The 26,259-nt window shown below is 42.5% G+C and overlaps 1 protein-coding gene across 1 annotated transcript in view; it reads left to right on the top strand.

Moving 5' to 3' along the window:
- Positions 1-26,259, top strand: part of Slc30a7 (solute carrier family 30 member 7) — a 79,628-nt gene that overhangs the window by 17,823 nt on the left and 35,546 nt on the right. Inside the window, exons 3-8 of the mRNA XM_004659080.2 lie at positions 7,289-7,402; positions 9,457-9,544; positions 10,382-10,508; positions 12,892-13,041; positions 18,795-18,845; positions 22,516-22,651. Of these exons, the coding sequence (XP_004659137.1) occupies positions 7,289-7,402; positions 9,457-9,544; positions 10,382-10,508; positions 12,892-13,041; positions 18,795-18,845; positions 22,516-22,651 (666 nt within the window). The remainder of the gene's footprint in view (positions 1-7,288; positions 7,403-9,456; positions 9,545-10,381; positions 10,509-12,891; positions 13,042-18,794; positions 18,846-22,515; positions 22,652-26,259) is intronic.

The following is a 26,259-nucleotide window of genomic DNA, read 5'->3' as shown; positions in this document are numbered from 1 at the left end:
CATCGCATCCCAGCACTCCGGAGGCAGAGGCAGGAGGATCGCCGTGAGTTCAAAAGCTAGCCTTGACACTGTGTAAAGAGTTTAAGTTTGGTCAGCCTGAGCCAGAGCTTGATCCTACCTCAGAAAAAAAAATATTTTCTGGGCTGGAGAGATGGCTTAGCAGTTAAGGTCCCTGCCTATAAAGCCAAAGGACCCAGGTTCGATTCCCCAGTACCTATGTAAAGCCAGATACACAAGGTGGCACATATATTTAGAGTTTGTTTGCAGTGGTTAGAGGCCCTGTTGTTCCCATTTTCACCCTCTTTCTTCCTCCTCTCTCTCAAATAATAAATAATCAAATAAAATATTAAGAAAAAAGATTTTCTGTATATAAGATCAGGTCATCTCTAAGTAGTGGTAAATTTTACCATTTTCCCTTCCCATCTCTCTTCTGTTTTTTGAAAGAGTTTGTAAAAGGCTGATATCCATTGTTCTTTTAAATGTTTAATAGAATTTGCCAGTGAAACCAACATTTTTTGTAGGAAATTTTGTTTTGTTTTGTTTTGAAGAAAGCCCAACAGTCTGGCCTTTTTTTTTTTTTTTTTTTTTTTTTTTTTTTTTTTTTTTTAATGAGAACGAGAGACCAAGAGAATTGGAAGGCCAGAGCCTCCCAGCCACTGCAATCGAAGCCCAGAGACATGTACCACCGTGTGTGCGTGTGCGACCTTGCACTTGCGTCACCTTGTGTGTCTGGCTTACATGGGGTCTGGGGAGTGGCATGTGAATCCTTGGGCTTTGGAGGCAAGCACCTTAACCATTAAGCCATCTCTCTATCCCTGTTTGACATTGTGAAGCTACTATTTCAATCTTTTTTTCTTATTACGGGACTATTTGGATTATTATTTTAAATATTCGTTTTCAAGGAGAGGAAGGGAGGAAGAGAGAAGGCGCGTGCACAAGTCCTCTTTCCCCTGGAAACAGATTCCAGGTGCATGTGCCATGTTGTATATCTGGCTTTATAGGTGCCGAGGAGCCGAACCTGCTGGTGGGCTCTGCAAGCAAGCGTCTTTTACTGCTGAGCCGTCTCCCAGCCCTGTGGTTATTATTTTTAATGCCTTTTGTGAGATTGATTGCTCTGAGTATCTGCCCATTTTGTCTACGTTAGCTAACGTATTTTTTTTTTTTTGTGGGGTGGGGTGGGGCACTGAGATTGGGAGGACTACCAGCATTTAGCAGCTCGGGCTAGATACCTCAGCAGTCCCACACATGGAAAACCTCTTTTCATTGTGTGACTTTCAAATGCCCAAGTGGTTATTTGTATAGGTAAAAACTTACCTCTAATGAACTAACCTTACAGTCTAATTCTGTTTTACATCTAAAGTACACAGTATGTTCTGGAAGACTTACTATGCACAGATTTTCCAGGACTGCAACTACTGTGCAGATTGAGAGACTGATTACATTTACCCAACAGTGCAGAAAACAGTGCTAATGGCCTGAATGCTTGTGGCGCTTGAAGAACCAAGGTGACCAACCTACACCCATCACAGTTAAGCTGGGTCTCTGTAAAGGTGCAGAACTCTGACAATTGCATTGTTTATTCCAGTGTGGTCATACTTAAGTATTTATGTGTTTAAATGCATCTGATGTGGTCATGCCTAAGTATTTATGTGTTTACATGCGTCTGGTGTGGTCATGCCTAAGTATTTACGTGTTTACATGCGTCTGGTGTGGTCATGCCTAACTAAGCATTTACGTGTTTACATACATGTAGTTAGTTCGTCTGTAGTGCCGTTCTGGTAAGATGAACTTACTGCAACTAGCCTGATGTACCAGGCTGGGGACATAGGTCAGCGATGTGTCTGCCCAGTGGAGCTCGAGTCAAATTTCACATGAGCTTATGTATTCAGGAATCACTAGGAAGCATATGGTGGATGTAGAAAACGGTACCTGCGTTAACTGAGCTGTTTAGGAATTCGCAGATCGCATGCGTGGACACACTGTAGGTCAGTGAACCCTAGTCACGTCTTTGTGGTCACAGTTTTCCACTCAATCTCATTTCCTTCAGTGCTTAACGGCAACGCAGTATACTGCGACTCCTTCCAGTGCTCATTTCCACAAGTCAACTTTTTCAAGACAAAACGCCCTGGTATTTTACCATAAAAAGTGGTACAAGCCAGGTATGGTGGCACACCCCTTTAATCTCAGCATTCAAGAGGCGGAGGTAGGAGGATCACTGTGAGTTCAAGGCCACACTGAGACTACATAGTGAATTCCAGGTCAACCTGGGCTAGGATGAAACCCTACTTTGATAAATAAATAAATAAAATGTGGTATAAAATAGTGCTTTTATAAGTTGCCATTATATGTGTCATTCAAGTTGTTTTTGAGTTTTATTGACCTATTTCTCCCCTAAGATCTGTTGTTTTCAGTTATTCAACTTTACATAACATAAATAACCTTTCCTTCTCTATATAATGTTTCTCTTTTTCTTTGTCTACCCTCAAGATTTTATTTTGTTTGCCTTTTGTTAGCTTCAGTTTGAACATGACATGCATGGATATATTTCCCACAGAATTTTCCTAATCTAATGTATTTATGATAGGTAGGTAGACAAATATTCAGACTATTGCCTCATAATCCCTTTAGTCCTGTAAAGTCAGTATTAATATTCTTTCACTTTTATTTTTAGTAATCTGAATTTTTCTTCTTACTGTTTTTGTTTGGTTTTTGAGACGGGGTGTCACTGTGTAGCTCCTGCTCACCTTGAACTCACAGTCTTTTTGCCTCAGCCTTCCATTACCCACCCACCCTTCCTTCGTTCCTTCCTTCCTTCCTTCCTTCTTGCTTGCTTGAGTTTGCTTGCAGTACTGGGGACTGAACCCATGGCCTTGTGTATGCTAGGCAAGCACTCTATCAATTGAGCTATGTTCTCTGGTCTCCATTTCTTTTCACATAGCTGTTTTCACATGGTGTTTTTCCTGCTTAAAAAGCCTACAAGTGTTTAATTCACATCTGTTGGCAATGATTTATTTCAAGTTTGGTTATCTGAAAAGGGTACTTTTTCAAAAATCTTGAATTAACAATATATTTTTCTTTCTTCAGTCTTTAAACATGTTTATTGTGTTCTGGCTTGAATAGTTTCTGATGAAAAGTAGGCAAATATGCTATAACTCTTAGTTGTTTTTTTTTTTTATCAAATTTTCTTTTTTTTCTCTTTCATTCTCCAGGAGTTTTCTGTTTCTCTTTGTTGCTTAGAAGTTTGCAAAGTAAGCAGAATTTTTTTCCCCTATGTTTGGGATTCATCAAGCTTTAAGATCATAATTACTTTCATGAATTTTGGATGACTCTCAAATACTTACAATCTTTATTAGATTTTTTTTCTAAAGTCTCTACCTGGAAACACCCTCATTTTGTAACAGGGTGCTAGGGGTCCAGGAAAGGAAAGTCCTTGAACCACAAACCCTAGGTTTGTTTCTAATTTTAATCAACTAATTGAGTAAAAAAGAAGACTGAGAAGGATAATTATTAAATTGTCACGTGTACTGAGGGAAGTACAGAGCCAAGGAAAAGTACTCATGTGGCTAGTGATACCCCATGGAGGGCCTGAGGGGGGCGGTGGGGAAACTACAGAAAGAAAAGAGAGAAAAGATAGTTCAAGGAGCTCCTGCCAATGTGGGGTGCTGGGGGGGATAAAGAAATCCATGTGGAAAAGAAAGGCTAGGGGGCTTTCCCAGTTGGACTTGGGCCAGGCCAGCCCAGGCCCAGCTGAGGGAAAAACTCCCCCACAGCTAGAAGTTCCCAAGTGGTCAGAGAGCCTGCCCTCCCCTTGCAAGGTGTTTATAACCTTCTGGAGGTGGGCTGTCTTCCGCTCAGGTGAGCCAGAGGGACAGCTGCTTGGTTAGGGCTAGGGGCTGTCACGGGAAGAGGCTAGCCCTGACACCAAGTTCCAGGGGCCGAACTTGATCAGCCACAATGTTTAATCCTATGAAAGGCCTCCCTCCCAGGAGGGGCCCAGGTTGTTTGTGGAAAAACAGGTCTAGGGAACGAGGCAAGAGGTAAGAAAGTCAGGTCATCTTTGATTTCTAGCCAAGTGTAGACTTTCCTGTCTTTTTCACTTTTAGGGGTCCAGTCACCCTAACTCAGCGCCCCTTCTCATGAGAAGACACTTTAACTGCTGTTAGAGGTCAAGGGACGGTGGTGTCAGATCTAGAACTACTTCTGGCTGAATGGGTTGTAGAAATATGGCAGTTAGAGAGTCTCAGGGGAGCTATTTACTCTAAAGGTCCCTGGAACTGTATTGATGGAGCGCAGGAAGATGGTCTTGGAAGAAAATGTTGGGGAGAAAGAATAAAAATAAAGAGTTAATGAGAAGTGAGCACACAGCAATCTGGTCACCTTAAGGGTTTTCCTCCCTGTGGACCTCCAGGCCTTGGGGAGCACTGGAGGGCACCCAGGTAGATGGAGTCGGATTGTCTCAGGACTGTCTGAGCATGAGCTGGCTGAGATTTTCTTCCAGAGCTGTTGATCGAATGGCTTGATAGTGCTTGACATGGCCTGAATCTGTTTCTGTATTGCTTGTAAAACAGGAGATATTAGCAGTGTTATCTGGAATTTATACACAACATTTAACCTTGATAATGGTGAACATGTCATATTTTGTATAATAGCCTTCCAGAGTATACCTTTTTAAATTTGTCCTGGGAGTATTCAGGGCCAAAGGTTGGTACCATAGAGCCACTGGGTGCCATTAAGGACTGTCCAAATATATTTTTGGCCTCAGGACTTATTTAATGATGTCTTGGCACAAGTTAGAAGATATTCACTATTGTTCCCAGTATAAGGAAGTCTTCTGAATTAAGCAACCCTGGGTCAGAGTCATCCATATACATTTTTTAGATTTGTAGATAACCATTTTGACAACTATGGTTGTTTTTCCTTGTTATAGAATTAGAACTATTCGAGATGGGGACAACGTGTCTTAAGGCCTTGTTTGTTTCCCCTCTTAAAGACTTGTGTTGCTTAACAGGCCACTCACATATTTGAGGAATCCCTTTATCCCTGGTTATACATTTCTCTCTGAGTGTTTAAGACCAAGCAGGTAGCCAAAATTTAATCAAAGATTAATTTTGGAGGTCATGCATGGCTCTCCAGAGGACACTGTAGGAACCCAGGAGTGGCCCTATAGCTTCTCCAGTTCTGGTGTTGTCTGTTAGGATGCGTCAGGGCCGTGCTGGCCAAGTAGTTTTCCTAGTTTGGGAAGCCAGGAGGACTGATTGCTCCTCGGTTGTGACTGTCCTGTCTCAGACTGTACACCAGTGGTTTTGTTTCTGGGTCTCTGTATCCTCCCTGATCAGGATGACATGTGACATACCGGGGGCCCGTCACCTCCAGTGAGTGGCCCCGTGACCTGGGAAGAGGGGCCAAAATGTTGGCCTTTTTAGCTCCTGTGAATCCATTTGGCTTTGGCATCTACATAGGTTATTAATGCACTTAGAAAGGAAGTTACACCAACCTGAATATATTTACATATGTACAGCACATTTAATTACTGAGACAGATCTACTTAAAGAATGCACAAGAGCTTAGTCATCTGGTCCAACCTTTTTAAGTTTAGTTGTCCTGGGGAGCATAGGCCATATCTGACGCGTCAAAATGGTGCACCTTACCCTTGAAATACCTAGTAGCTCTAAATACAGGCAGAGCGTGTGACCTGTCTTGAAAATAATATACATCTAAACCAAGTAAGTTAACCTAGAAATTGTCAGCAAAAGAACAAGTCAGACAGTAGAAAGTCTTGTCACCTGTGTTTGAAAACGTCTTTTTTAAAATTTAATTTAATTTATTTATTTGAGAGCAACAGACAGAAAGAGGCAGAGAGAGAGAATGGGCATGCCAGGGCCTCCAGCCACTACAAACGAACTCCAGACACATGTGCCCCCTTGTGCATCTAGCTAACGTGGGTCCTGGGGAATCAAGCCTTGAACTGGGGTCCTTAGGCTTCACAGGCAAGCACTTAACCACTAAGCCATCTCTCCAGCCCTGAAAACATCTTTGATTAGGTAGATACCTGTGTGGGTGCCATTTACCCAGAGAATGGTGGAAGCAGACCACAAGCGTTCATTCACCCTAACTGCACTCCACTCTCATTTTGTTCTTGAAGTTTTTTGCAGCCTCAGACTACAGTCTGATATATTAATTATATTTGTTTTAAAGTTTACCTTTTTAAATTTTAATTTATTATTTAGCATTAAAGAGAGAGAATAGGTGCACAAGGGCCTCTAGCCACTGCAAATGAACTCCAGGTGCATGCGCCATCTGGCTTATGAGGGTCCTTAGGTTGTACAGGCAAGCACCTTAGCCGCTAAGCCATCTCTCCAGCCCTAAAGTTCATCTCCTTGGGCTGGAGAGATGGCTTCGAGGTTAAGGTGCTTGCCTGTGAAAACTAAGGACCCAGGTTCGACTTACCAGAACCCATGTAAGCCAGGTGAACAAGGTGGTGCACGCATCTGGAATTCGCTTGCAGTGGCTGGAGGCCTTGGTGTGCCCATGCCCCCCCCCCCGTAGTCAATAAGTAGATAAATAAAGTAAAATATTTTTAAGTTTGTCTCTGACCATTGGAGCATATGGGCCATTTCTGATTGCCCATTGTTTGCTTTCCTTGTTTTTTAATTTTTTAAATACTTTATTTTTATTTATGGGGGGGGATATGAGTATGCGTGTGCCTCCAGCCACTGCAAATGAGCTCTAGACGCATGCACCACCTTGTGTATCTGGCTTACGTGGGTCCTGAGGACTTGAACCTGGGTTCTCTGGCTTTGTAGGCAAGTGCCTTAACTGTTAAGCTATCTCTGTAGCCCTTGCTTTCCTTCTTGACAGTGATCTTTTGCCATCTCCTGTCCAATTCTGCCCTTTGACATGTTGGCAGAATTACTGTCTTATGTCTTCCAAATATTTATCAAGCTTCGGATATTCTATTTATGAAAGACTGAGGCCAGGGTCTATAGTTTAATGTGCCCACCAACGAGCCTGCCTGTATTCCTGTCTCATATGCTGTGAGGGAGGCTTCTGAGGCCTGTCTGGTGGCTAGACCTGGGTTTGAGGTTTGGGGTTTGTTTTTGCTAGCAAATTTCAACAAACCACAGACTCCAGATTTCTGAAGTACTTCTAAGCCATCGCTCAGCCCCATAAATGCTATTTTTAGATGGCAATTAATGATGAGAGGAGCCAGACCTTGGACGTTTAGAGCAGGGTGCTTGCTGTTTGGTTTTGTTTTATTTTGACTTGCCATTGGATTGTTCTTTTTCAGCCTTGGCTTGATCTCCGACTCGTTCCACATGTTTTTTGACAGCACTGCCATTTTGGCAGGATTGGCAGCTTCTGTCATTTCAAAATGGAGAGACAATGATGCCTTCTCTTATGGGTAAGACTTTAGAAAATGTTTTTCTTGAAGCATAAGATATATAGAGCAATGTACCAATCAATCCTAAGGTCAGTGAGATTTTGCAGATTGAATATACTTGTGTGGCTTGAACCCTTGAAGACCTCCTCAGGTCATTCTAGTTCTTTTTTATGCCCCTTCCTCAGAGTTACCTTTTATTTCTTAATTTCATGGATTAGTTGGCCAGTTTTCAAAAATATATATTAGACTGGAGAAATGGCTTAACACATAAGGTGCTTACCTGTGAAGTTTAAGGACCCAGGTTTGATTCCCTAGTATCCACATAAGCCAGATGCACATGGTGGCACATATATCTGCAGTTCATTTGCAGTGGCTGGAGGTCCCTGGGGTGCCCATTCTCTCTCTCTGCCTGCCTCTCTCTCTCTAATAAGTACATATTAATAATAGGATTATAATTATAATCTACAGTGTCTAATTTTTTGTTGTTGTTATTTTGTTTTGTTTTTTTTTTGAGGGAGGGTCTCACTCTAGCCCAGGCTGACCTGGAATTCACTGTGTAGTCTCAGGGCGACCTCAAATTCATGATGATCCTCCTACTTCTGTCTCCTGAGTGCTGGGAATAAAGGTGTGTGCCACCATGCCCAACTAATTTTTTTTAATGGGGGTGGTTCTTTAACTTTACCAAAAAGTTTTAGGTGAGACTGTCCCCATATAAGGGAATTTCTTATAACCTGCTTTTTGGAGAAGCAAAGGAAGCAAGTTCAGTAGATGGGAATCATCATGTCATGTTTCTTCTCTTTTATTGAAAGACTGCTTTGCTGCCTATTAAAGTTACTTCATAACGTGGTCGACGTGCTTTATCTCCAGCTCCCTGCTGAAGTGTGAGATCTCTCGTCCTATTGCTCATTTGTACTGTTTGCTCTGGAGGTTTTTTTTTTTTTTTTTTTTTTTTTAATTTTCAGGCAGCCTGACAGGTAACTGGTGAGACATGCCCGAGGTATTCAGCATTTTGCTCAGTCCAGGCCTGCCCCCCTCCCCCGCACCTCTGCGTCTGGACACCCTGTGGTGCTGCGCTCCGGCGGGGCTCTGCAGGGCCGACCAGCCACACCGCCTGCGCCCGGCCCTGCGGCTGCTGGTGTGTGTGTGACCTCCATGCCGCTGCATGAAAGGAGCGCTTACTAACCAAGCGTCTCGTTTAGGCTCATGGACTTTTTAAAAAAGATTTTCATCTTTTTTAAAATATATATATATATATATATATATATATATATATATATATATATATTGGGGTGGAGGGAGAGAGGATGGGCGTGTCAGGGCCTCCAGCCACTGCAAAGGAACTCCAGATGCAAGCGCCCCCTTGTGCATCTGGCTTATATGGGTCCTGGGGAATTGAACCTGGGTCCTTTGGCTTTGCAGACAAATGCCTGAACCACTAAGCCGTCTCTCCAGCCCCTGGAGAGTATTTTTATGCTAAAGACTTTCATTGAACCAGTTTAGAGGCACAATTGGCTTTCTGCCACTTCTGATTTGGGCAGCAATTGATTTTACTTTAGTGGATTCCTGCTTCCTGAATTTTCCTTTTATGCACTCTTAGACTGTTTTCCGTTATAATTATACTACATGTAAGCCAAGGTCAGGACTGATACCTTTCTTCCTCCCCAGCCCTTTCTCTTTCTTGCATTTGTTAATTCTTTCTGTTTCCCTTTTATCCCTTTCTTTCCCATGAACATTCTTTCTCTTCATCTATAGTTGGTCCTTTCTCTTCCTCATTTTTCTTCATATCTTCTTACTCATTCATTCTCTCTGTGTGTATTTCTTTTTCTTCCTGAACTCAGGGTGCCTTCCCTCTTTTCATCTCTCCCCTCCCCACCCTTTTCTGTGCTCTATGGTGTCCCACCATTAGATATAATTCATAACAAAATAATTTCCTCATTCATTTCTACAAATGCCTCATCTGTAAATATGAGACTTTGTTGGCTTCGGACCTGTTTACTGTGGTTTCCAGTCTCTGACGTGTGTGAGTTGATGGCTTGAGTCTCACGAATGAATGATTTGTCGTTTCTGCTCCCCAGGTACGTGAGGGCGGAAGTCCTGGCTGGCTTTGTCAATGGCCTGTTTTTGATCTTCACGGCTTTCTTCATTTTCTCGGAGGGAGTTGAGGTATAGTACACGGGATGACGGTGAATACTCTGTCTCTGTCCGTGATGACAATGTTTATTCGTTAATGGCACGAAGCGGAGCCATTCTCACTAGCCACATTGTGTAGAGTCTTGGATTAGACAGAATCTCGGGGCGTACAGGAGGGGGTTCCAGAGCAGCGGAGGGAACTCGGGGCATGCCGAGGCTGGAAGTGGGGCCAGCCGCGCCCGCTGCGAGCAGAGCGCTGAACTGAGCTGTGACGGCGCAGGCTGGGTGGTGAGCGCCCTTGCGGATTGTCCTGAAGAAAACGCAACCTGGGAGTGTTGCCGGCAGCTCCCACACCTGGGATTGTCTTTCCTAAACCCAGAAAGCAAATGTAAAGATTAGTGACCTCATGCAGAGCAGTGACTTAAGATAGCAGAGAGGAACAAGTTTAGGGTCAAATATAGACTCACTTATCTATTTTTATATTTATTTAAAAATAGTCATCATTATTTTTTCTGCATTGTGTGAACACTGATTTTACTTCTCTAAACTGATTTGGTGGATGTTTTGAGCGCTTTTAACTTTACAAATGACTAAAATGGCACATGCCTTTAATCCCAGCACTTGGGGTGGTGGGGGGGGGGCAGAGGCAGGAGGATCACTGTGAGTTCAAGCCCACCCTGAGACTACATAGTGAATTCAAGGTCAGCCTGGGTTAGAGTGAGACCCTGCCTCAAAAAAATAATTAAAAAAAAAAAACAAAAACAAGAAAGACAGAAAATGGCTAACAGTGGTAATACTACACTATGTTTTTCGCCAGTTGTTCAACGAGGGGTTACGTCAGTGTCTGTCTTTGTGCTCTGCATTTTCTAGAGAGCACTGGCCCCTCCGGACGTGCACCACGAGAGGCTGCTGCTCGTTTCCGTGCTCGGGTTTGTGGTAAACCTCGTAGGAATATTTGTGTTCAAGCACGGAGGTCACGGACACTCTCATGGCTCTGGTATGATGGTTAGGACTGTTTGTTTCTTCACTTCCCCCCAACTTCCATCGTGTTCTTATTTCATTTTTAATTTATTTCTATTTTTATTTATTTATTTGAGAGCAACAGACAGAGAAAGAAAGAGGTAGATAGAGAACGGGCGCGCCAGGGCCTCCAGCCACAGCAAACGAACTCCAAACGCATGTGCCCCCTTGTGCATCTGGCTTACGTGGGTCCTGGGGAATCAAGCCTGGAACCGGGGTCCTTAGGCTTCATGGGCAAGCGCTTAACCGCTAAGCCATCTCTCCAGGGAGGGAGAGGATTGGTGTGGCAGAGCCTCCAGGCACTGCAATTGAACTCTAGATACATGTACCACCTTGTGCATCTGGCTTTTATGTGGGATCTGGGGAGTCAAATATGGGTCCTTAGGCTTTGCAGGCAAGTGCCTTAACTGCTAAGTCAGCTTTCCAGCCCCCATTATGTTCTTTAAGAAATGAATAATTATAAGTTAAACTATATGCTCATTTTCAGTAACGAATGAGGCATGTCAGAAGCTTCATTCATGTCTCCCCAAACCAGCCCTCATCTGTTCCCTGTCTCTCCCTCTCCTCTCAGGGCTGTTATGCATGTTGTCAGTTAGGTAGATCTCTCTAGAAGTCTGCAGCTCATCTTCTCCAGGTAACACCTAACTCCTATGAGACAATTAGAAGCGGGCGTGCGGGCGCGTGCTTGCTACCCCAGCCCTCGTAGGTGAGGTGGGTGGGTCTCCGGGTTTGAGGGCAGCGTGGGCTACAGGGTGAGGTCCAGGTTAGCTGGGGCTAGAGTGAGACCCTGCTTCCAAGAGCTAAGCTAAACCAACGTACCAACCAAACAACAGCAAAAACAGATACCAGAAACCCACAAAGAAAATCTAGAGTAATTAGTGTAAGACAATGTCCCTGGTAAAACGTTGGTATGTGTATACTATACTATAGAATGTGGTTTGCAGGTGCTTCCATTGAGTATATGTCAGTCTGCCTTGCCTTGTTAAGAGCCACATAGAACTCTGCTGTGGAGCCAAGCATGGTGGAGCATGCCTGTGCCCTCAGGAGGTGGAGGCAGGAGGGTCAAGGCAGGTTTGAGGCCTGTGTGGTCTGCATTATACTGAGTTCTCCGTCAGCCAGGGCTATGTCGTGAGATCCTGTCTAAAGCAAAGAGAGGGAGAAAGGGAGGAAGGAGGAAAGGGAAAGGGAAGGGAAGGGAAGGAAAGGAAAGGGAAAAGAAAAGAGAGAAAGAAATGAAAAAAAAATCCTCTAAAACTGTTTGGTCTCGTTGACTATGGTTTATTTAGTCAGCATTTGGGGCTGGAGAGATGGCTTAGCAGTTAAGGCACTTGCCTGCAAAGCCCAAGGACCCAGGTTAGATTCCCCAGTACCCATGTGAAGTCAGATGCACAGGGTAGCCCATGCACCTCGAGTGCGTTTGCAGTAGCTAGAGGTCCTGGCGTGCCCATTTTCTCTCTATCTGCCCCTGTCTCTCAAGTAAATACACAAACAAATAATAAATGATCAGCATTTTTGGCATAAGCCTCAGTAACCCATAGAGCCTTTGTTTGTGAGCACTCCCGTTTTTTTCAGTGCTGTGTGGTCCTGTTATTGATCACATGTAGGTATTTAAGTTTACTTTGTAGTTAATGTTAAAATTACTCATTTACTTCTGAGTTGCACCAGTGACATGTCAGGTGCTCACTGGCCAGCTCGGATATGGAACATTTGTTTTTTTTAATATATTCTATTTATTTATTTGATAGAAAGAGGCAGAGAGAGAGAGAGGGAGAGAATGGGTGCTCCAGGGCCTCCAGCCACTCACTGCAAATGGACTCCAGACGCGTGCGACTCCTAGTGCATCTGGCTAACGTGGGTCCTGGGGAATCGAACCTGGATCCTTTGGTTTTGCAGGCAAATGCCTTAACCGCTAAGCCATCCCTCCAGCCCAGATATGGAACATTTCCATCCTAAGAAGTTTTTTTTTCTTTATTATCTCAGTTTGCCAGAGTATAAGTAGAATCAACAGAAAATGGTATGTGTATATTTTTAGCACACCTATATTTTTGGTTTACAACTCATCTCTTAAAATGACTGTTTTTTACTTTTACTTGCAGGGATAAATCAAATCTCGTTACTGGTGACTTAAGACAGTTTTTCTCTTTGAAAAAATAGAATTATCTGTTGATTTTTCTAGCTGGCTTCTCTGTTGTCTGTTTTCAGGCCTCGTGAATATTGCTTGCTTAGCGTCACACTTGTCGCAATAGAGTGTTGGTGCTTTTGCACTGAATCTGGGCTTGGAGCTGACCGTTCTCGCCCTGTGTGTTACCAGTCATGTGTGTCTTTACGCAGCTCCTGTTCAAACGCTCTTTGTTTCCCAGGCCACGGACACAGTCACTCCCTCTTCAACGGCACTCTGGACCAGGCGCATGGCCACGTCGACCATTGCCACAGCCACGAAGGGAGACACGGTGCCGGTGCCATGCACAGCCACGACCATGCCCATGGGCACGGACACCTCCACGCTCACGGTGAGGGCAGCAGGAGTTGCGGGCTTGCACAGCAGACGTGCCCGCGTGAGCTGGTCTGCCGGGGGCGCTCTGGTTAGCTTCCTTCCTTTCCAGCGCGTCTGTCTGAACGCTTCCAGAGTCAGTTCTTTTTTAAAACTTTTTAAAAAAATTTATTTGATACTTCGTAGCAGAGGCCAGTTAGTTAAAAAGGAGACATAAAGGGAAGAGAAAGGAAGGGAGGAGGATACTTAATAGGTTGATATTGTATATATGTAATTACAATGATTGTAATGGGGAGGTAATATGATGGAGAATGGAATTTCAAATGGGAAAGTGTGGGGTTGGGGAGGGAGGGAATTACCATGGGACATATTTTATAATCATGGAAAATGTTAATTAAAAATTAAAAAAAAATATATTTGAGAGTGACAGACAGAGAGAGAGAGGGAGAGAGAGAGAGAGAGAGAGAGAGAGAGAGAGAGAGAGCGAGAGCGAGAGCGAGCACGCCAGGGCTTCCAGCCATTGCAAATGAACTCCAGATGCGTGTGTCCCCTTGTGCATCTGGCTAACATAGGTCCTGGGGAATCGATCCTCGAACCGGGGTCCTTAGGGTTCATAGGCAAGCACTTAACCGCTAAGCCATCTCTCAAGCCCTCAGTTCCTTTTTTGTGTAGCATGAAAGATTCAGCATAAGGCAGTTTTAATTACCCCCCCCCGCCCCGCCAGTGATTATATCAATAAAATGCCACTGTTTTAATTGAGTGCCGGTGAACGGTGGCAATTTATCAAACAAGAATGATGACATTTTCAAGTCTGATGATGCCTTTTGTGCTATGTGATCTTATATAAATACTTGAGGAATTTCTACTTTTCACTTTTATTTTAATTATTGGTGCTTTAGTGCCTGATACTTTAGTGCCTGATACTATATCCTATCAGAAATATTTATATGCTAACTTATTATAGGATGAGATGCTAAGTTACAAGGTATTTTTTCATGAATTTCAGAGTATAGCTAAGTAACCGTTATTGACATAAACTGGGTTTAGGCATCAAATTGGCTCCACTTTTTCATGTCTTTTAAGTGTAAGGGCTGTGAAACATTATATAGGAGTTCTGTTATACCAATATTGGTTAATCCTTTGAAAACCTTCACATTTATGTTCCAAATATTATAGCAACCTATCATCAGATTTTCTTTTAATGACCTATTAATTGTGATTTCCATGAGCTGATCTCTACATGTCCTTAAAAGCAGTGACTTAGAAGCTACGTTGTTCACAGAGGATTTGCTGACCAGTCAGTAAGTTCATGCTTCCCAGCAGTGTTCCCCTCATTGCTGCTGCCAGGTTCTTCTTTTTATTGACAATGTTGATAAGTATAGACAACACACTGTGACAATGCACGATGATGTTCCTCACCCCATCACCCTCACTTTCCCCTTCCAAATCCTTTCTCCATTGAATCCCTTCTTTTTCCAATTTGTCTCTCTAGAGGTTTTGGGGGTTTTTTTTTTGTTTTTTTTTTTTTTTCCTGGATACTTATTTAAGAGGGAGAATGGGTGCCCCAGAGCCTCTAGCCATTGTAAATGAACTCCAGATGCATGCACCACCTTTTGCACCTGGCTTATGTGGGTACTAGAGAATCAAACCTGGATCCTTAGGCTTTGCAGGCAAGCACCTTAACTCCATGCCATCTCTCCAGCCTATCTCTAGAGGTCTAGAGGTTTTCTCTTTTGGTTTTTCAAGGTAAAGTGTCACTGTAGGCCAGGTTGACCATGAATTACTATGTAGTCTCAGGCTGGTCTTGAACTCATGGTGATCCTCCTACCTTTGCCTCCTGAGTGCTGGGACTAAAGGTGTACACCACCCCACCTGACTAGAGGTTTTTATATAGGTAAAATGTAGCAAGGTAAGCCATAGAGAAGCACTGGCCCTGCCTTTGGGTATTCTCAGGTGGATCCATTTGGAAGAGCTTTTGAGGCTTGAGTTTTGTGACCTTCTGTGCATTCCTTCTTGTGAACTGGAGTATTTTATCTGTCCATGTTTACATAAGTCTTTAACCTAATGGAATCAAAGATTGCAAAATGCACGGGATAATACCATCTGTGTGACTGTAAATCTGCCTAAGGAGAGATTCAACTCATTGTTTATAGACTGTGGTTAGGAGCCATGTGACCTTTGACTCTTTCTCTTGTGGTGGACTGTGAGTTTCTTGAGCTCTCAGTGTTGTATTGACTTAATTTTTTTTTAATTTTTATGTATTTATTATTTATTTGAAAGTGACAGAGAGAGAAAGAGGCAGATAGAAAGAGAGAGAGAATGGGCACGCCAGGGCCTCAGCCACTGCAAACGAACTCCAGACGTGTATGCCCCCTTGTGCATCTGGCTAATGTGGGTCCTGGGGAATCGAGCCTCGAACCGGGGTCCTTAGGCTTCATAGGCAATTGCTTAACTGCTAAGCCATCTCTCCAGCCCTGTATTGACTTGTTAAAATTTTATTTAAGAACATACTTTGTATAGATATATCATGTATCACTACCATCTTTTCCCTCCTTTCTGCCCCCATTCTGCAGGGGGCCTCCAGCAGTGGGTTATGCATGGAGGGAACAGTAGACAGCTATTGAGGTAGGCAGTGTCTCTGGGCATGACATCACAACCTGTGGCTCTTTCAATCTTTCCAACCCCTCTTCCACAAAGTACCATGAGCCTTGGTGGGTGTGTTTTAAGTCTACTTCAGTGATGAGCTCTTAGGAGCCTCTGGGTCTCTGCTTTGGTAAGTGTTGGATATCCTCGGGGTCTGTCTCCTTCACCCTGGTGCTGATTGTCAGGCTGACCGTGGAAGCAGCGCTGTGGCTCGTTTCCCCACTTCTTCTGTGGTTTCACCTGAGCCCTGACTGAGATGCGAGGGGTGGTTTATCTCCTGGGGTCTCGCTCCCTTCTGAAAAGGAACAAAAGATTCTCCAATGGACAGTGAAGTCAGCGATAGATGTGACCCTCTTTTATTCTTATTTATTGATTTTTGTTTTGTTTTGTTTTTGGTTTTTTGAGGTAGGGTCTCACTTCACTATAGTCTCAGAGTGGCCTCGAACTCATGGCAGTCCTCCTACCTCTGCCTCCCAAGTGCTGGGATTAAAGGTGTGTGCCACCAAGCCTGACATAACCCCCCTTTTAGCCAAAGACTAGTGGGAGCTTGACAATGGAGAACAGAATCTTTGTCTCCATTGGATTCTGACCCAGTTCCCAGTTTCAGATATGGCTCCTTTCCACTGAGCGGATCTCTTAGCCAATCAGAAAGCCACTGGTTCCCCACCAAGGCTGTGTGCTTCCATTGCACTGGTGTGTACTTCTTGCCAGGCTGGTTGCTTCTGAGCAGCTTAGAGCCCTGCTTGCTCACACCGTGGCTGGCCACTTTCCCCCAGTGGCCCATGTAGCACGTTCCAGCACTAGGAGGCCTAACTGGGGACTGGCTCTCTTCCAGATTCCAGCCAGGGTCTCCGTGCTCTGTGTCAGCAGCATATGGCGTCTTCGGCAATAGAGTTATGTCATTTAGCTCAGGCAGGTAATCAAGTGCTTTGACAGAAGCCTGTTTTGTTTTGGGGACCTCGTCGGTCTCTCTGATCAACAGCTCAACTGGGCAGCACCTATTTCTGGTAATAGGAGTTACAGATCAGAGCCAACTTTTTTTTTTTTTTTTTTTTTTCATTTTTCTACGTAGGTTCTCACTCTAGCCCAGGCTGACCTGAATTTCACTATGTAACCTCAGGCTGGTCTCAAACTCACACAATCCTCCTACCTCTGCCTCCTAAGTGCTGGGATTAAAGGTGTGTGCCACCACGCCTGGCTAAGAGCCAACATTTTTAAGGTTAGGCTTCATCCCATCCTCTCCAGATCCCTTCATTTCTGGCGCTCCCTCTATTGTAGTGACTTGTGTTAACATGATTCTCACATTGCTTGATATACAGGAGCAACTCACTGAACGATCTGTGTTCGTGAATGTTTATGTATCACTTACATTTGTTTGTAAGTCTTATTAAGTTGCTGAATAAATTTTCCAAACAAGCAGTTCAGGTTTGAGCATCTCTTTCCCAAAATGAATGGGAGCAGAAGTGTTTCAGATCTGAAATGTGTTTTGTTTTTTTTTTAAATTTTTAAATTATTTCATTTATTTAGTTGAGAGAGACAGAGACTAGGTGTGTGTCAGGGCCTCTAGCCACTGCAGAGGGACTCCAGATGCCGGTGTCACTTTATGCATCTGGCTTATGCGGGTACTGAGGAATCAAACCTGGGTCCTTAGGTTTCAGAGGCAAATGCCTTAACCACTGTACCATCTTTCTAGCCCGGATCTCAGACGTTTTTATGTTTGCAGTAGGCCTTACTGGCTGAGCAGCTCTAATCTGAAATCCTAGTCGCTGCAGAACCTGGAACGTTTGCATGTCAGCGTGAGGCTCGTAGTTCCAGAGGCTCAGGAACATTTTAGAGCTTGGATTAAGATGCTCAGCCTGTGGTTCAGAAGGAGAAAATGTGAGTTTGATTTTCATTGCTGTTAGTTGGGGAAACATACAAGAAGGGGCTTTTAAAAGTTTACTACAGAAAGACATTTGAGGTTTAGCTTTTAATTAAAGTATATACTTTGGTAGACTGAGAACAGATGCTGAGCAATTCATCATTTGCATTTTGGGGGGTTAAATTATTTATGGTCACCTGGTGTTGTATTCTAAGTACCACCATCATCATCACAAGTGCACAGTGTATGCCAGCCACGTTCTAAGCATTTTCCATGTACTAACTTTCAAAAGAATATGTTTTGTCTATTTATTTATTTGAGAGAGAGAGAGGCAGAGGGAAAGAGAGAGAATGAGCACGCCAGGGCCTCTAGTCACTGCAAATGAACTCCAGATGCATGCACCAGCCTGTGCATCTGGCTTTACATGGGTCCTAGGGAATTGAAACTGGGTCCTTTGGCTTGGCATGTAAGTGCCTTAACCACTTAGTCATCTCTGCAGCCCAGTTGTTCAGAATTTTGAAAATCTTCCTCCATGTTGCACTTGGCAACATGTGGTTACCTTGTATCTACTGACGCTCTCCACCTCATCCTTTCTTACATCAAAGTCAGCAAAGAACCGCCGTGTCTGCCTTCACAGTCAGCAGTGGGACACCTCGGCCCAGAGCCCTTCTTAGTGTACTCAGAGGCCTGCTGCCCACTGGGGACAGGTCTTGTTTGTCTTGGAGAAACACCAGGACCCTACCTATGGTTCTAATTGTGCCTTTGCCTTGATAGACAATAGGAAATATTGGAAGTAGTTTGTGAGACAAAAGGCAGCTTTTAGAAACGTTTTATTTCTTCTGCATGGCAGACTTGCCACGCTGCTGTTGAAAACTACTGTTCACCATGGGGAGGTTATCCTATGTTGGGTCTTGGTCCTATCGCATAAACCTCTTAAAACTCGGGTCATAATTTTGGGTTCTCTGAATTTTCCAATTGTAGAAGTGTTAGAAAATGTCCTTTTGGTATTAGATGCTCATGTTTTAAATTTCTTGTGCTTTTTTATTTTTGATACAGTAATTTCCCAAATATTCTATATCACTGACAGTGTTTTTAATTTGCTCCTGCTAAATATACCTATATTCAGTTACTTTGTTAGATTTTAACAATAATTTTGTAGGTCACACACCTTTCATCATACATTTGAATGAAAAAGGGCTCGGAATTGCAAAACTTTGAATCAGGAATTGAAGACATGTTTTAAAATGACTTAACTTAATTTTCTACAGATGGTCCCTCCTTAAAAGAAACAGCAGGACCCAGCAGACAGATTTTACAAGGTATGACAAGCAATTTGTGTTTCTCAATTTTATGAAGCTGATTTCTAGTTTTCAGATGTCTGAAGTTGTCTTTGAAGACAAAAAAGCGTACTGTGTAGTAGATATATTTAAAATATCTCTCCTGGTGAATCGATCTCTCTCTTTCTCACACATGCATAGATATTTTAACAGATAATCTTTTGTCAGTTGGCTGTTTTCTCAGGCTTAATTAGGAAAGTAAGGAAAAGGTAAGTAATAGATCAAGGACTAGCTACTCTATCCAGCATGTTTGCCATCCTAGGGTTCTAGTATAGTTTCTGAAGGGTAGTGCTCAGTATGTTCTTATAGTGCAGGAAAATTTGGAGCTAGGCATGATATGGAGATGTCTGATATATTTGAAGGCATCACTTGAAGATCACATGATACATTACAAAGCTTTGTAAGGCAGAGATAGTCACTCTTGTCTGTGATCTCTAGTACTTTCTTTTTGGAGCATGAACTAGCCTTGGGCTCTGAGTTTCCATTTAGATATGATGGTAAAAGTTTCCTGATTCCCTGGCCTCCATCTTTCTGCCCTTAGGAACTTTTGACCTCAGTCTCCCTTTTGCCATGGCTTTAGACCCTGTCACTAACAGCACCTCTTTTTCTCCAGTGCTCCTTGATCTAACTCGTGGTGTTTACTTTTCACTGACAGTATGTTCCTTCTCACTGACATATTTATTTTAGAAGGCTTAGTCTGTCCTCTAGTCACTTATTTTCTATTTACAAAATACTGAATTGTTTTAGACAGCCTTGGCTGACATAGCTTGTATTTGTGCATTTTTTTTATGAGAGAGGGTGACAGAATTGGTGCACCAGGGTCCCAGCCACCACAATTGAACTCCAGATGCTTGTGCCAGCTAGTGGACATGGGCGACATTGCGCTTGCCTCACCTTGGTGCATCTGGCTTATGTGGGATCTGGGGAGTCAAACATGGGTCCTTAGGCTTCACAGGCAAGCACCTTAACTGCTAAGCCATCTCTGCACCCCTAATGGTGAGGTTCTATTGGGCATTGTAAGTTAGCTTTGATAATAAGAAGTTAGTTTTTGTTTTGAAAATCATCACTGGCCTCCCACTACCTTTCATATAAGGTATTTGCAAATAAGTCTGTATTTCTGAGTGTCTGTCAGTTCATACTGGTACAAGGAGGCCAGTTGGAAGCTGAAGGATAATATCACTGTCTGGTGTTAAAACTTTTTCTAGAAACCTCCCTTGTAGATGCACATGAATACTATGAGCTAACTGAAATTTCCAACCATCTGCTACATCTTGAAGTAGGACCTCTGGTTTCCTAAATTTCAGAGAGTTAGATTATGCTATAAGATTTCTACAATTTCAGTTTTATGTAAGTCAAGCTCATTGTGTCATAGTTCTTTAGGATTTTTTTCTTAATTACTTACTATAAAATAAGAGCTTAGTTAATACCACTTGCTAATAAAACCCATTTTCACTTTAGCAAATTAGAAAGAGCCAAGGACTTCCCACCCAAGGAAAACCAATGACAAGTAATTCTTTTCTTTCATTGTTTTGAACCATTTTCATTTCTGATTTTACCAAAACATTGCCTAAAGAATATAAAGGTTTAAAAGCATGTATCACATTTAAGAGTTTAGAGCTTAGGGACTCTCACCCCATTTGGATATATATGTGTTTTTATCAGACGTGTATGTGTGTGTGAGAGAGAGAGAGAGAGGGAGAGAGAGAGAGAGACTGTGTTTGTACAATGTATGCACGTGCTTGTAGTGACCAGAGTTCAGTCTCAGGAGTAACCCCTCAGGAATGCCATCCACCTTGAATGGGACAGGGTGTCTCATTGGGCTCAAAGTCACCAAATAGACTAGAATGGCTTTCTAGTGAGCAACAGAAAACCCGGCAGTCTCGGCCTCGCCAACTTGAGGCTTGCAGGTATGTGCCATCGCAGTGGCTGTGGATGACGTGGGTTTTGAGGATTGGAAGCAGATCCTCGTGCTTTGAAGGCAAAAGCAGTTTAATGACTAAGCCGCTTCCCGAACTCTTGTTTTATGTTTAAATGTTAAATTTCAACAGTACTTACTTCAACACTTACTATTGTATCTATTTCTTTGGTATTTAAAATAACTTAGAGAAGTGGGAATTTCTGTAAGTAGTCTGATAAAATTTTTCTGTTACAGAAAAATTTCCCTGAAAAGAGTAACTAGCTTTCTGAAGCATGGTTATGGTAATAAGTTAAAAGTCTATAGATGAAAAAGAATAGAGAGTCAGTAAAGAAGGTGTTACGTTGGATATAATTCATGTGTGAAATTTCACAGCACTAAGGTAAAATGTTATCTTTTAGCAAACATTTAGATTTGATTGGAGTCACTAGTAGAAAAATTTTAAATTACTAGAAAAATTGTGAGCTTAAATTATTATTATTATTAATTTTGCTTTTTTGAGGTAGGGTTTCATTCTAGCTCAGGCTGACTGGGATTTACTATGTAGCCTCAGGGTGGCCTAGAACTCATGGCATTCCTCCTGCCTTTGCCTCCCGGGTGCTGGGATTATAGGCATGTGCCACCACACCCAGCTCGTAAATTATTTTTTTTATATATCTAAAAGAACTATCATTTATTGGGATAACAAAAATATTATTTAGGGACAAAAATAAATAAACACTTCTAAGTTGGTTATATACTTCTTTAGGAAGGCATGGTGAAGCTTAAGAAACTGTGTTGTTGCAAAGTAAATTTTGTTCACTAATGACCTAAATCTTGGATATATTATTATTTAGTGTATTTTCAGAAAGAATTACATGTGAAACTCTTGAATTTTTCAAAAGTGGTTTTCCAGGCAAGTGTCACTCTTAGTAGTATGTTTGGGTTCCTAAACAGTTAACCAGTGTCCTACCAATTTAGTATTTAATTATGGAAAGTTCATTATGTATTTTGTATTTACTTAAAATATCCAGATACCTGCTTTCCTTCACATTGACTTTGAGCATAGAAACTAATTTAGGTAACAAATTCCTTAAGATAATAAACAAATATATCTACATGGCAGTGTTGGAATCCGTATGTAATTCTGGTTCCAAATGACAATATTTTTAGTAACCAGCAGAGGGTGCTGTATATACATATATTCAAAATTAACATTTTTTGGTCTAATGCCCTTTATTTCAATAATAAATTATATAACTTTTGTATCCTTTTAATCTAGAGGTAAACATTGAGAAACAATTTTTAAAAATACTATTTTTATATTTTTCTCATTTGTTATTCTGTTATATATGGAACTCTATTTAAAAAAAGTTATTTCATTTCATAAATATTCTGTCACAGTTCCTAAACAGTGAACACACTGCTTCTGAGTTTTCAAATTGATGTTTAATTTTTTTTTTAATATACGAATCTTGGGACATAGTCCTAAGGAATGTCTATTTTCCAATATTTTATTTATTTATTTGAGAGAAAGAGAGAGGTAGGGAGAGAGAGAGAGAGCGAATGAGCACACTAGGGCCTATAGCCACTGTAAACAAACTCCAGACACATGAGCCACCTTGTGCATCTGGCTTACGTGGGTGCTGGGGATTTGAACCTAGGTTCTTTGGCTTTGCTGGACAATGCCTTAACCATTAAGCCATTTCTCCAGCCCTGATGCTTAGTTTTTTGTTTTTTTTTACACTGTCTCTCCAGGTGTGTTTTTACATATCCTCGCTGATACGCTGGGAAGTATTGGTGTCATCGCCTCTGCCATCCTGATGCAGAACTTTGGGTGGATGATAGCAGACCCGATCTGCTCGATCCTCATCGCCATGCTCATCGTGCTCAGGTGAGTGTGAGCCCTGTGACTTCCAGCCACTACAATGAGGGGGCATGTGTGTATATAATGTCTGCATGTACTACTTGAATTAGAACCCTAAAGTACAAGTTATTTGGTTACTTTCCCTTAGTCTTTACAAAGAAATTCTATGCAAATTCTTTCATCTTTTTAAAAAAAATTTATTTATTTATTTATTTGAGAGAGGGGCTTGCAGGTAGAGAAAGAATGGGTGTGCCATGCCCTTCAGCCACTGTAAACAAACTCTAGACACATGCACCACCTTGTGCATCTGGCTTATGTGGGTCCCAGGGAATTGAACCTCAGTCCTTTGGCTTTGCAGGCAAGGGGCTTAACCACTAAGCCATCCTTCCAGCCCTCTCTTTCACCCTCACATTTTATTTATGTATTTTGTATTTCCTATGTATAGCTTGCCTAGAGTTCAACATTTGGTATTTCACAGTTAAGCTTTTAGTCATGACTCACATCAGCATATTTTTTCTTAAATCTGTGAAGCTACTGTATCTGTAGAATATAATATTGGAAGCATAAACTGCATTAGCTAGTTAAAATATTACAATTTATATCTAGATAGCTAGATCTTAAACTGTCAAATGCAAGAGTACCTCACTGCCTCTCTCTCAAATAAATGAAAAAAAATTTGTTTGTTTTTATTTATTTATTTATTTGAGAGTGACAGAGAGAGAATGGGTGCCCCAGGGCCTCCAACCACTGCAAATGAACTCCAGACGTGTGCGCCCCCTTGTGCATCTGGCTAACGTGGGTCCTGGGGAACCGAGCCTCGAACCAGGGTCCTTAGGCTTCACAGGCAAGTGCTTAACCGCTAAGCCATCTCTCCAGGCCCAAGAAAAATTTTAAAATTCTATGAGGAGCCAGGCATGGTGGTGCTTGCCTTTAATCCCAGCGTCGGGATGCAGAGGTAGGAGGATCACTGTGAATTCGAGGCCCCCCTAAGACTGCGCAGTGAGTTCCAGGTCAGCCTGCAAAACCCTGCCTCGAAAAGGGTCGGAAAATGCTCACACGGGTAACGTCTGCCTGCCTCCCCATAGGGGTGCTGCACCTTGCGGGAGCCCCTGCCTTAGCTCTTCCCGTGTCATCACCAGCTGTAGTGCCAGTAGACGTGGGCAGGTATTGGCATGTGTTCGTGTGTTAACTCTGAGTTTGCTGTGGTGTGCTGTGTGGTTGTCCCCCGCCTTTCTTTTCTCCTGCAGCGCACGTTCGTGGTGGCCTGACCTCTTTCAGACCAGCAGACGTGCTCGCTGCTGCCGCAGTCGTCGGCACTCAGCCCCGTGCGCAACTCAGCTCCACGTGGAGCACCGGCATTTTCCATGCGGCTTCACTCTCGGTACATCATTTTGTGATGAGGACACAGACCTACCAGAGATGCCCTGACGGTGACATTTAGTTTATAGTTGGCTTGAGTAGATTTGATAGGTTGTGACAAAGTTACTACGTAAAAATTAGATGTAGGGATGGAGGGGTAGCTAGGCAGTTAAAGCACTTGCCTGCAAAGCCTAATGACTCATGTTCGACTCTCTCGATCCCACGCAAGCCAGGCTCACAAAGTGATACAACGCACAAGGGGCCCCCACACGTCTGGAGGTCAATTGCAGTGGCCGAGGCCCTGGCCTGCCAGTTCTTTCTTTCTCACTCTCTTGCATTAAAAAAAAAAAAAAGCCTGGTCTGGTGGTCCATGCTTTTAATCCCAGTACTCAGGAGGCAGAGGTAGGAGGATCACCGTGAGTTCGAGGCCACCCTGAGACTACATAGTTAATTCCAGGTCAGCCTGGGCCAGAGTGAGACCATATATATATATGTATGTATGTATTTATATTTATATTTATATTTATATTTATATTTATATTTATATTTATATTTATATTTATATTTATATTAGATGTAAATGGGTATTTTACTTTCTGCCTAAAACCTGTGGCTTATATTTCAAATTGGTTGAGTTTAACTAGCCAACCTAATTTTAAGGACTACATGAAAACTTCTTTTTTAAGTTCAAATTTTAGTATTTTTTAAATTGATTTTTATTTTTATTTATTTATTTGAGAGTGACAGACACAGATAGAAAGAGGCAGATTGATAGAGAGAATGGGTGCACCAGGGCCTCCAGCCACTGCAAATGAACTCCAGACGCGTGCGCCCCCTTGTGCATCTGGCTAACATGGGTCCTGGGGATTAGAGCCTCGAACCGGGGTCCTTAGGCTTCACAGGCAAGTGTTTAACCACTAAGCCATCTCTCTAGCCCTACATGAAAACTTTAAAAGGCTTAACAAAGGAGTCTCTAGCAAGTGATTTTTAAGCCATGTGTAGTACCAAATCCTGTCATCCGAGCGCTCAGTCGACTGAGGCCCGAGTATGTTGCAGAAGGCCAACTGGAGCTGCACAGGCAGACCCTGTCTCTAAAAAGCGAAAGGTGGGGTTGGGGTAGAAAAGGAGGTGATGAGAGGGGATTGTGATCGGAATACATTTTATTTATATACATGTATATGTGGATGCTGTTAATAAAAAGTTAAGAAAATAAAAAGATAAGGAAAAAAAAATCCTGGCAACCCTCAGGGAAAAAAGTACTCATCCTTCTCCATAGACAATAGAAGGTTCTAGAAACTCGCTATGGTGTGGACACATGGGATCCCAGCGCCTGGGTCGCTGAGGTAAGCGGGCTGAGAATTTGCGGGCAGACTGGGTACAGAAGTAGACCTCCCTTTTCTCCCCGTGGTCCGCTCTGTGGTGCAGCGTTGCTCAGTCAGCAACATGCTGTGAAATCTGTCCTGCCCCTTCCAGCTCCCCACGGCCCTGTTCTCACTTCCCCGCTGCATGTGGTTTCCTGTGATCGGGATTGTGTATCACAGTGAGAGTATATATTCTTCATTATCTGAAAATGGACTTCCTGTAAGAGAATCCAGAATGGTTTTACTCCCCCACGCTTGTTTTCCCCATTAGTGTGGTGAGTTGGACTTGAAAATGAATTCATAATTTAGAATGCAGAAATCTGCATAAGTTAGTTGTGTTTGGATCTTATTGCAACCTTGAAATGCTGTGATTAACATTAACCTGTAGCTTGATGGTTTTATCCACTTTAAAAAGAGTCCCTGTGCATGACAGAAAACAAGCATCTAACTAGGACACAGAAATAAGCTTTGTTAATCAACTTCCTATGATTTCCCAGTGTGCATCTTGGGGTGCTTTTGTATTTTTCTTTCTAGCCATCATCATATGGGTATACAAAGAAAAGTGTTGTTACCAAAGGAAAGTCTTTTTCTTTGGTGTAAAAGATTTTTAAATCCTATGCTTATTTCTTATCATATTGAAGGGAAAATACCCCAGTTTTTAGAGGCACACTCCACAAGCTTTTGAAACAAAACAACAGTAGATGGTCATGAGTAGAGGGAAAAAATGGAAAGAAGAGTCACTAACAAAACAGAATCATAACTTTGACATTCTGGTAGAAAGCTCCTCCGCTTCAGATAGTCATAGATGAGAAACTGTAGGCATTTTATCTTTTTCAAAATTGTTTTTGGGTGTTCCCTAACTACTTCCGTTGTGGTTAGCCTCTCAAGTGGTTTAACTTACGAGCCATACTTTGG

Source organism: Jaculus jaculus, chromosome 19 (assembly GCF_020740685.1).
Source record: "Jaculus jaculus isolate mJacJac1 chromosome 19, mJacJac1.mat.Y.cur, whole genome shotgun sequence".
Taxonomy (NCBI): domain Eukaryota; kingdom Metazoa; phylum Chordata; class Mammalia; order Rodentia; family Dipodidae; genus Jaculus; species Jaculus jaculus.
Note: the sequence above shows the minus strand (reverse complement) of the source record. Positions and strands in the feature narration are given on the sequence as shown.